This window comes from Perna viridis, chromosome 2, assembly GCF_037379345.1.
Source record: "Perna viridis isolate PV_CMFRI_1.1 ecotype Kerala chromosome 2, ASM3737934v1, whole genome shotgun sequence".
NCBI lineage: Eukaryota > Metazoa > Mollusca > Bivalvia > Mytilida > Mytilidae > Perna > Perna viridis.
The window spans coordinates 54,066,909-54,079,024 of record NC_142446.1 but is presented as its reverse complement, the minus strand read 5'-3'; the positions used below and the strand labels follow the sequence as shown (position 1 = coordinate 54,079,024).

Sequence of the window (12,116 nt, the reverse complement as noted above, 5' to 3'; positions counted from 1 at the left end):
TGGTGAAATTGAATATATCACTGATTTCAAGAGTTATGTCCCATGCCCTAGGTCTTCCTCCTTAAATGACAGTAAAAAATTGTATCTGACTGTCTGTTGTTGTCTGTACTAAATTAATTGAGTATGTTAATATAAACAGTGCCAAATAACTTAATGGTACTATGACTAACATACAGTTGCTTCAGGTATGAAATTAAACTTTCCATTCAACTAAAATAATCATTTAGATAACTACATTTGTCTTATAATTGCAATTTATCATCAATTGTCAATCAGCCATTAAAAATTGCTTCAGTTCTATGCCACCTGACCGCAGATTGCAGTGATTGAGTTTAGAGTTGGCTGTGAACCATTTATCACATTCCATCTGGATATGATTCATTTAGATCAGATTTTTTTTTACAAATCTATCAGTCATCAATTTTTGAATAATTGGGTGGATAAGTTCAGGGACTGTAAGTTCCAGAATCAATTTTCACATGGTACATTAATCTTAAATGCTGATATTTTTTGTAGGATACATGACACTGCTATGGAACATGCTTCAGGTGAGACAGATGATTGGTCTATCACTAACACTGAGAACAGACATGAGGACTGGTTTACTGTTCTTTACCTATGGGGGTCCAGGCATATATTTCTACCTTGGTCTGATCAATGGTGCACTACACATGCAGTTCTCTAACAATGTGGCTACTGGTAGCGTCACTTTCAGTCGTGATGATATATCATTGTGTGATGGCTATTGGCACACTGTAGAAGTGAGAAAACTGAGACAACGGGGTGAAATTGTGATAAACTCGATAACAGTGTCTTCAGGGGAGATAAGTATTCCTCTGGATGTACAGACTGTGTCCCCTGTCTTTGTTGGAGGGATCCCGGATAATTCTGAGGCGTCACAGTTTGTGAAAGACAACAATATACCTTTGCCATTCCAAGGTAATGAATGTCTAAATTTAGACATGATTTAAAAATGTCAAGGACAATTGCAGCTCAAATTTGAGATTCTTTCTTCCTATCATAGAATATTAGATTATTTAATATTTTTTCAACGATTGGGAGCTTTTCATGCTTATCTGGTTGAGGGGCATTGCCGGGATTTGAAAAAATATCAAATAATCTGTTTTTGCTGTTTTGCTGAAGTGTAAGGTATTAGTTTTCTTTTATTTTCTGTTTTCCTAACTGAAATGTGTATGTTTTATAAGCACTGCAAAGTTCCCTTCGGGTCTATTTTTCAGCGGAGTGCTACATGACGTCACACGTTATGCAGCTGTATGTTAATTTTCTCACACGACTGGCATGAGATTAAAAATGATCGTACAGAAAGATCAAAGGGATTTTAAACAAAATAGCGATAAACAAGACTAATGCTTATGAAAGTGACGTATTTGCATTTGGCTCTATTTTTTAATGCGATATATTAATTGCCACAATTTTTCACTAGCAAACTTTTAATGTGTAAGATAAAAGTTTTGATATACGTAATGCTGTTAATGTTAAATGTATTGGTTGTACTCAATAAAACATCTTTGAAACAGTTCATTCTGTTAAGCCCCAAAAAACCTTATATTTCAATACCATTTGTGATAAGTGTATTTGTTTCTACTCACATCATTTAGATAATACTGGTCTGTTATCAATTTTTTTTTTTTTTTTTTTTTTTTGTGTATACAATAATACAATAAAAATATGAGAAAGAATTAAAAAAACTCATTTTGATACCATTTCAGGTTTTGGTGGATGTATAGATGATTTGAAGATTCAGAACTTCATTCCATTCCAATACATCATATCTATAGATTTAAAACTAGCTGCTGTTGCGATATCCAATATCAACCTTGATGGATGCACACCTTTCCACATTCCTCAACGTACATGTCGTGAAGACTTTGTCGTTAATATCTACAGTGGGACTGATCTATCATTCAATGACCAGAATCTTGTGCCTTATTCAGGTAAGATCCAGGCATTGTCTTATTTATGCCTTTTATTGAAAACTTCTAATTTCTTATTTCATTAGCATTATGATGAAAAAAATGCTGTTTATTTTAGCTTTTGAAACTTGGCAACACAAAGACTTCATAAATCCAAAGTTAAATGTGTTTCTCCACTCAAGATGGTATAAGAAGGAGTTTTATAAGTGAGCTTTAGCCAGCATGTTAATTTTTAAATTTTATCATAGAGAGTGAAGAAATAGTTTAAATCAAGAGTAGTCTTAAGGAAAATTAGTTTTTCCCATCTGTAGTAAACACGGATAATGTAAAATGATTGTAAATCTATTGAAGAATCACTGCTTGGTGGATAAGAAGTTCCTTGGTTTTTGATCACTGGCTGAGAATGGAAAGAAAACATAAGGTCTGACTGGGCAATATATAATCACTTTACTTGTACAGAAATAATTTATAGGGATTTTTATCAAATATTTGGCTTTGTACTCATTATATAAACTGTTTTTTGTGTACTTTTTTGTAGATTATTTATACAGAGTAATGGCTAGCAATGAGGCAGGATCTGGTCCTAGTCCATGGGCATATGGCAGAACTTTAGAGGGAGGTAGGATCTGCTGTTGATGCTCTTTCATCTCTTTAATCATGTCTAAATAAGAGAAGCACTATTTATTTACCTAACCTTATATAACATAGAAACTGAATCTAAATGGGTATACCGTATAATATAATTGTCATTAGGGAATAGAGTTGATCTTCCCTGATTCCCTGAACTTAACTATTTTACTGGCAGTAATTTTTGTGGTAAAAGAGAGATTTTCATTTACAAAACAATATATGCCTATGTTAACATTGATTGATAGGTATATTTTATATATATGGTAATTCTCTATTTGGAGATTACAATTGGTTCTTTTGTTTAGAATATATGCATGTTAAGAAAATATATTGCATAGTAAGGTCTTAGTTTTCAATAAATTGAAGCTATATGTCATAGAAAACCTTGTGTCAATAAGTCTGATTTTACATTACAATAGTTGAATCAAAATCTATTTCATATAATGCAAACGTTAAATAGGAATAAAAATAAGTAGATTTTTCTAAATATTGTTACATTTTGTGTCTTTAATAGTACTATCAATGGTGGGACCGGGTCCAGAAATTTTGAAAAAGGGGGTTGTAGATGGTTTCCCGAAATAAGAGGGTGGGTATCATGTCACTAGAGTTAGCCTGTAACTTAAATAAGCTATGAAATAAAATTTGGGCGTGTTTATGTTAATATGTACTTACATATTACTTTTTTTTATCATTTAAAAATGCAAAAAAGTTTTTCCCTTAAAGGCAACCAAAGGAAATTTATCACAGCTGAATTCAAACAATGTTATTTAATATGATCTTGAATTTTATGTAATAGCACCTGAGGGAGTGGCAGCACCCTATGATGTTGTAGTAGTAACAGGTTATGCAATAACAGCCAAGTGGACCCAGCCAGAAGTCATTTCTGGTCTTCTACAGAAATATATACTTAGAGCCCACAATCTAGACCATCCTGAAATACCACCTGTAGAAGCTGAATATGGAGATAAAACATTCCAAGGTAGAATTGAAATCCTTGCTGTTATATTTTTTTATTAACCCCCAAACTAGTAAGTGATCATGACTGTATGAGATCTGCATGATTATCAAATGTTTTGTTTCTGGATATAATTATGATTACAAGGCCAACTTTTTCAAGTATTTTTCTTAATTATGACAAATACATGAACATTTTGTCCAAATTATTGAAATGCATACAGAATAACAACAATTTTGAAGTCTTGTCATAAATATCACAGTGATCCTGATAGGGCAAGATTTGTATTCTGTATTCTGTTTATCGACAATGTATCAGTCCATTTGAAATAACGTTGTCATTGGATATTGCCGATAATTTTTTGTATTTTTTAGTTTCACATCAATAGCTTGAAATTACGCAGACTTTTTATATCGCACTAGAACTCTAACAAATAGGTTTCTGGAACAGGGTTGTGTTGCTACAAGATTGAAGTCATCACTACAGAAGTTTTATGGTCGTCATCATGAACTTGTGGATCGTTATGGTGTATCCATCTGAAAAACTGATTTATTCAACGGGTCATGGTTTTCCTTGCCTCGTTTGTCTACCCCGGACTTGACTTTTTATGAGCAACTTGGCGGGTGTTTCTAGAAAAGCCGAGGACGCTAACCCTACCAGTGCACCTGGTCCATGCTCCCTGTTTTTAGTTGAGTCTGAGTTGCTCATTTGCTTTTGTTATTTTGTATGTATGATTTTAGTATGTTCTTTGTTGTGTGTGTCTGTTTTCCATGTCTGGTCTTTGTTCCTGGATTACATTCTTTTGATTACTGCTATAACCTTGGTTCTCTTGATTACTCCTTGAAAATATTAGGCAGTAAAAAGAAGTGAAAAAGGATAAAGTTAAAGATAGAAACTTTTTTTATTGCCTAATCATTCTGGTTGATTTTTTTAATTAAAATACCAGTCATATTTAATGACTACATGTATTAGACATTATATTTTTGGTTTGATTTTATTTGCTGTAACCCTGTGGGCATAGACAGCGTTAGCCTATTTCAGAAAATACACAGAAATTTAAAACTGGACTTTTGTTCACAGGACAGATTAGTAACGCTATACCACACACAAACTACTCGGTAAAGATAATGGCGTGTACAGGAGGTGGGTGTACAGAAAGTACAAATGGTGTTACTGTACTTACTAACCAGGAAGGTAATTATTGACTCCATAAAGTCCAGCATGTCTTAAGTGACCTTTCAAAGGAGAGCAAAACCATGGTCATATTAGGCCAAGTAAACTTAATCGGTAGATTCTCATCCAACCTTCACAAAAAGTATGGGGCGGGTGGGAGGATTTTATTTTTAATTTTTTTAAAAATTCTTACCAGATATTTTCTAGCCTAATTTTCGCTATTTGAAGTGTAGATATGTTCTCAGTTTATTTTACAGGGAATGTATTACAAAGAGATGTGTAAACCAGTCTTTTTAGACAGGTTGTTGCTCTAACATCCTTAAGACAGGTTTTGCTGAATTTACAATTTACTTTTTTTATTTTTTGTTTTTGACATGTAATTGGGCTGTCGAAAAAATATTCATTCCAATTGTTAATTTCAGTATAAATTGTAGTTGAATGATGTACGGTTTTTTTTATATTTTATCTGGATACCCAATATATTTACTATCCATGCATTTATGCTTACATTTTAGTAAACTGATGATGGACAACATTAGTCATTAGTATTTGTAATTGCAAAGCTTTATGTCAGTTGATTCTTAAATTGGATGGTTAAATGTATATTGGACATATACACATTCACCTTTATTGTACATTGTCATCAGTGTGTAAAACTCTTGCTCATATTCCAGCCCCAGAAGATGTAGCAGCCCCTCAAGCCTTACAGGATATAGATGCCCTGACAATTATATGGTCTGAGCCTGGCAAACCTAATGGTATAATAACTGGGTACTTCGTGTACATGGATGGTGAACTGATTTACACTGGTGGAGAAAGAATGATCAATATTACTGATTTACAGGTATTAATTTGTGTTAATAAAATCTTTGTAAAAAGTATCTGATTACCAAAGGGGGATCCAGGATTTTATGAAGGAGTGGTATAATTACAAGAATGAGTATAAAAAGAAACCAGACTATGACATGTTTAATGAATGAATATGATGAATTGCCATATTCAATGCAATATTTAGCAGATTACGATAGTTTTTTGTTTTTTTTTCTTTGAAAATGGGGGGTAAGCCCATTACGCCCTCACATGGACCTACCCCTGGTTTCAAGGAATGATAAGTGCAATCTATATATTACTACCTACAGTGGATTCCACCTTAAAATCACATACCTGCTAATTGCAGATTCATGTTAATTACTTAGGAATTACAAAAAACAAAACCATTACCCATCTTATCGATGTGAATCTCCTTATTTGCATAATATAAGACTTATATGATGTGGTTGGCTTTGTTGTCATTCATGAAATTATTTTTCCTCAAATGGTGTTATTCACATTTCATATTGTATCATACATCATAAAGTATTTTAAATTGAAAAGGGAAAAAAAGATGTTTAGCTATTTATTTGTATAAATGGTCTTTCCATTCTATGTGCTGATGTGCAATACTGGTTTTATGAATAATGTATCATATGAAAAATGTTTATGTGCATATCTTGGAGGATGTACCACAGAAGATTGTACAACAGCTCAGAAGTTTCTCTAAGCGCAACACAGACTTCCTTCATGCAAATTTGATATTTTATATTGTTTTATTTATAGGTGTACACATCCTACCAGTTTTACTTGAGAGCCTGTACCACAGTAGGATGTACCAACAGTCCAGTAGCTGCTCTCAGTACAGCACAGTTACCTCCTACATTTGTCAAGGCACCCACACTCTCTGTTTTAGGTGTGTATGTTAAAACTTCCCTGATCATGGAGACTTCCTGCTAGAAAAAAATAATTACAGTGCATGTAATGATGATGATCAGGGGATAGAATTGATTTTCCCTATCTTCAGTGACAATCACTTGATGAACTGATTAAAACTTTCTATCAAACCATTATCCAGTTGATTAATTCCATTGGTATTTGAATCTGTGTCTGATAGATAAAAAAAAGATCAACTCTTTCCTATGAAAATTATCACTGTTTGCGCTGTAAGATTTTTGTTTTATTATAATAAAATATTGCTGTTAAAGTTAACATGAAATTTGATTATGAAGTACAATTTATAAAGATAATATTTTAGAATCACTTATGTTCTTATTTTTAAAGTTGAAACTTTTAGATTTATAATCTGATTTTACAATATGGCATGATTCTAAATAATTCTATATTTACCAAACTTGATATTTTTTCTTTATAGGTACAACAGAGATAGAAGTAAGATGGGTAGAACCAGAACAATTGAATGGTGTATTGGAGAGATATGTCTTGTTTGTTTCACAGTATCCTATCCTTCTGGGCAACACTGTATATAACAACTCTGATTTCTTCACTGACTATGTTGTTACTGATTTGTCTGCAGGAACGGTGTATTATATCACTATTGGGGTAAGTCCAGTATACAGTAGTGAATGCATATAGATATAGAAGGACACTCATTATATAGACATTGACTAAGATCATGACAGACCTGTAGCCTGTATTTGTTACAAGGGGATGTTTTTTTATGAGCCTGAGTTTGTTTAGTAGAAAAAACATTCAACATAAGTTGGACTTCATTTATCCTTTTTGTTTACCAGTAATACCATAACTTTTATAATTTCTCTTTGTTTTCAAATATGGTTAATATATGTATGTTTTTACAACCCAGTGTTTTAGGATTCCTATTTTCCATTACCCGGGGCAAGTGAAATTTGGGTCAGGGAAAGTTAGGTACTTAGTTACACTTTCCCGTGGCAAGTTGAAAAATTCATATGCTGTAAGGATTTGTTTTGTTAGGAAAGCAGTCATTGACTGTGGGAAAGTTGATTTTATATGGATTTTTCCCGAGGAAACCTCAATTTCAGAAAAATCCTAGAACACTGCAGCCATGAGTGTTTTAAGTTGTTGCATATTATTACTTGATCATAGTTAGAAAAAAAAATTACAACCTTTTATTTATTTTAAATTTATTTGTCTAATTTAGGCCTGTACAGGAGGTGGATGTACAATGAGTTCACCCAGCACAGCCAAAACTGAGGAGAGCTCACCTGATGGTGTACAGGAACCTGTAATTACTTCCCCTGCTTTCTCTGAACTCAATATCACATGGAGTCTACCACTACAACCCAATGGTAAGTCATGTTGTATCAATTTAATTCAATGGCAGTTGTAACTTACAGTGGAAAAATCTTAAAGAGTTAACTTTTTGGTTTTATTTTACACTTGTGTAAAATGGTCAAGACTCATTTTTGAACTCTTTTTATGATATATAATTTGGGTCTTTTGAATAATATGAATTATTTCTTATTTTTACAATTGCAAGGATTTTCTGATACTGTCACTAATCTTTCTTTAATGTATTTGTTCTAGTGGTAAGACTGTCAGTGTTGATGTAGACCATGTAATAGTCTCTGTACTGTAGTGAATGACCAGTGCTGGAGAGTGCCTGTTTTGTACTTATTTTCCATTTTTAATTAGTCACACAAAAAATTCTTTTTCTTACGATATCAACCATACTGTTGAATCCAATATTATGTAAAAGATTGATTAGATAAGTATTATTTGCAATGATAAAATATATTTTTCAGGGCATATAACATCCTACTTCCTTTATCACAATGAAGTGTTGATTTACCAAGGCCTCTTATTGACCCATTCTTTGACTGGACTGGAACCATTTAGTTTACATACATTCAGAGTAGTAGCATGTACCTCAAAGGGATGTGGATCCAGTAGACAGATTACAGGCAGAACTATGGAGGCTCCACCTAGTGGATTTGTTGTCATGGAAGCCATTGTACATAATCCGAGGACAATCAATGTAAAATGGACCCCTCCTGATGTGTCCAATGGAATTATACATTATAAAGTACTTCTGACGGGACTTTTCTACGAAGATCCAGGTACTAACTTACACGGACACATTAAACATTTTCATGTTTCCTTTCTGTCAGTTTGTACTTTTTCCCCCATACAACAAGTTCAGGGGTATAACTTTTTTTACCTGTCCATCCACCTCTGCATCTGTCTGTCATAACTTTTCATCAACTTGGTAGTGTGTTAATTGTATTATGGATTTCCTTCAAACTTTGTTGAATGATGAGTAAGAATAAAAGTTTGAACAGTATTTATTTTCAAAGATATTGGTGTGGAAAATTACTTTTTTGGGTAACAATGGTAACAAACATGTTATATTATTTTGGAATGGAGGAGGGGGGGAAATCACATGCTAATAGCAAAAGTCCAGTCTGCCAAAAGTTACTTACTCCCAAAATAGCATTTAATATATCATCACCTGATCTAAGTTTGAATAGGGTTTGTAAGTCTTGTCATGTGACCTTGTGAATTCACATGAATGGGTCCCTAACTGCTATTTAAAAGCATGAGAAGTGGTTGTTTATATAGTAACCTTGACAACCTTGTCAACAAATAACCTCTTATACATGAATATGATGATAAAAATATGACACTATCTCTAAATTAAAATGAGTTTGGTAATCACACAAAATAGAAAATTTTGACAACCACTGAATCACATTGGTGTACCTGGAAGTAGCCAACAAAATATAAATCAGTCTTCAGTTTTATGAATGCTTTTAAACAGCAGAAATTGTGGATAAAAATAAATTGAGACTTACAAGTCCTATGGTTATGAGAATAAAATAACAAGTAATTCTAGACTGCTGTATGGAAGCTTAGTTGTCTTAACAAAATGTTGATTTATTTTCTGTTAATGTAGGTAATTGGGATTACAGGACAGTAACAGAGACCAGACAGTTATACAATACCACCACATCTCAGGAATGGGTTCAGATCTCCCCTGTTATTCCCATGTCATCATACAGTGTACAGATCAATGCCTCCAATACTGCTGGGTTTATACTCAGTAACTTTGTAGATCTTGATATGCCTGAAGGAAGTAAGTATATACACCAGTGAACTGTGCTTTGGAAGGGTTTTTTTGTCAGTGGGAAATCTTGTTGAGAAATTACATTCTACATTCAGGTGTACGAAAACTATGTGTAATCCTCCCCCCCCCCAAAAAAAAAAAAAAAAAAGATTCAGGAAAATTCATCTTTCATTTGTATGCCTTTCAGTATAGATTTCTATGTAAATTAGATTCCTTACCTTAAAATAATAGAGTGACAGTGTATATTAATCATGAGTTAACTTGTAACTGACCTTAAGTGTGATGCTGGTTTTCAAAAATTACTATTTAGTTCTTTGATATAAGTAAACATAATGATATCAGTCTGGTCTTATACAAAAGATTTATAGCAAGTAATTTAGTAAACTTCAAGGAATAGAGTTGGTCTTTGCTTGATTAAATGACAACCATATGACAAACTTCCTTCAGAAATTCACTGAACAACTGACATAGAGATTTAAACTTTCTTTCAAACTTAGATTAAATGATAGAAAGTTTAAATCGGCTAGTCAATTGTCCAATGAACTACCTAAGACGACATTTCATCAGTTATTGGTAGTTCAATTAAAGGAAGACAAAATGTATTTTCTGAAGTTAACTATTTTACTAGCTTTAATAACCATGGTGATAAACTTTTTATATTTCAGCACCTGATGGTGTCTACCCTCCTACTCTGGTATCTCAGACCTCTACATCAGTAACAGCCACATGGCAGCAGGTTGGCAGACAGAATGCTAAGGATGCTCCAGTCTTTGTCCTACAGTTCAGAGACAGGAGTAATTCAACACTCATCATTGAGTAAGTTTTATTTCTAATTGATAAGAGCTTGTGATATATAAATTTTTTTAGAATGTCTTATAATTAGAACAAAAGGTTTTGGCAAAAAGTTATCTAAATTTTTCTGTTCATACTACACATATCAATTGCTTATTACAAAACCGTGGTGTTTATACTTTAAAATGATCTACCACTTCAAATTTTACCTAAAATACTAATAAGCATGGTGATCGAAAAATTTGTCCAACTGGTCAAGTGGGTAAGTTTTGCCGAAACTCAACTGTCCCAGAGTAAAGTTCACCCTTATGATATGTTGAACAGTAAAAACTATAAAAATTTGGTGGCCCAGCATGCAAGCACTGTTTAACTTAAACATAATGCTGGCCAGTGGGAAAGTGCTTATTTGGACCCCTGTTATATGTTTTGTATGATCATCTTTATGTAGTAATTTTTTGGCCTAGATTCCTGTGATTATATATTTTTTGTACGATTGTCTTTATGTATTAATTTTTTGTCTAAATTCCTGTGATTATGTGTTTTGTTTGTCTTTCTGCTTTCCTATAACCCTGTTATTTTATATTTTGTTTGTTTCTTTACACAGTATTTTTGGGCCTACCACCTCTTACATCTATACCAAACACCAGTTAAAACCCTGGATGGAATATGACTTCAGAATCAAAGCTACCAACAGTCATGGATATACATACTCACCTTGGGTCATGATCATTACTCTACAGGACAGTAAGTTTTCTTCAAGTTACAATTACATTTTACTACCAATCCATATAAAACTCATATGTTGCCAATGTTTGAGGTGATTTGTGGTGCGAGAAACCTACCGAACAAATGATGCTTTTTTAATTTAAAAACACAATATTTGTACATAACTGTAGTCATATTTGCATATAGACCTGTATTTTGGAGAAAACTATACATTTATTTCCTACATTAATCAACCATATTAGGAACAATAACTCTTGCAAACTGCCAATTTCATGTTCAACCCATATATTTTTTTATATCAAAAGTGCAATAACAGAATGAAAAACTAATGGCTAATTATGTAGTCTGTATCTGTTTCTAAGTAAGAAATAAAATTAAATTTGATGGATTTTTTTATATGTAAGGATCACCTGTATTATATTTATGAAAACTGCTACTGAAGAGACCATTATTTTTGTCTTTATTGATCAGTTTTTTAAATTTTGGTAAATTTTATTTTGTCAGTGAGTTGCATTTACACTGAAACCTGTCTGAATTGAACTCAGGCTAAAAAAATTGAGTTTTTAGATAAGTGCCTAGTTTGCACAGTTCAAAATTGATCAAATCTTTTATAAAGAGACTTTAGAGAATGTTTAGTTCAGTCAGATTTCACTGTAGTAAGCAGTTTTATGTGTCTCTAAATTTTTAAAAGATAAAGTGAAAGATTCCTAAGAAATGCCTTTGTTTTAATATTTTGTAATTTATTTTTTAGAACCTGTAGGACTGGATCCCCCTATTGTGGTATCAGTAGGAACCAGACATGTCAACTTAACATTTCAGGCACCTCTTATCACCAATGGCTATATAGCGGAATATAAGATATATACAAATGGATTGTTTACACTACCTGTAAGTACAGACAATCAGACTTGTAGTTTTATAAGAAAAGTAGAGAAAATAAAACCTGTCTTAGTTATTTTCTTTTGATAGTGAAAATTTACTCTTTTAAGGCAGAAATTTGGCTTACATGATGTTTAAAATCCTAAGTACA

At 32.7% G+C, this 12,116-nt stretch overlaps 2 protein-coding genes across 3 annotated transcripts in view; both read left to right on the top strand.

Annotated features, from left to right (window-relative positions):
• Nucleotides 1-12,116, top strand: part of LOC148626043 (usherin-like) — a 43,911-nt gene that overhangs the window by 4,806 nt on the left and 26,989 nt on the right. The window contains exons 3-16 of the mRNA XM_088569651.1: nucleotides 517-939; nucleotides 1,731-1,955; nucleotides 2,473-2,553; nucleotides 3,361-3,543; nucleotides 4,600-4,713; nucleotides 5,367-5,536; nucleotides 6,289-6,418; nucleotides 6,878-7,065; nucleotides 7,643-7,790; nucleotides 8,247-8,561; nucleotides 9,398-9,577; nucleotides 10,234-10,384; nucleotides 10,965-11,104; nucleotides 11,838-11,974. Coding sequence (XP_088425777.1) covers nucleotides 517-939; nucleotides 1,731-1,955; nucleotides 2,473-2,553; nucleotides 3,361-3,543; nucleotides 4,600-4,713; nucleotides 5,367-5,536; nucleotides 6,289-6,418; nucleotides 6,878-7,065; nucleotides 7,643-7,790; nucleotides 8,247-8,561; nucleotides 9,398-9,577; nucleotides 10,234-10,384; nucleotides 10,965-11,104; nucleotides 11,838-11,974 — 2,585 coding nt within the window. The remainder of the gene's footprint in view (nucleotides 1-516; nucleotides 940-1,730; nucleotides 1,956-2,472; nucleotides 2,554-3,360; nucleotides 3,544-4,599; nucleotides 4,714-5,366; nucleotides 5,537-6,288; nucleotides 6,419-6,877; nucleotides 7,066-7,642; nucleotides 7,791-8,246; nucleotides 8,562-9,397; nucleotides 9,578-10,233; nucleotides 10,385-10,964; nucleotides 11,105-11,837; nucleotides 11,975-12,116) is intronic.
• The window catches only part of LOC148626044 (cholesterol 24-hydroxylase-like), an 80,774-nt gene that overhangs the window by 49,641 nt on the left and 19,017 nt on the right, over nucleotides 1-12,116 (top strand). The window lies entirely within an intron of this gene.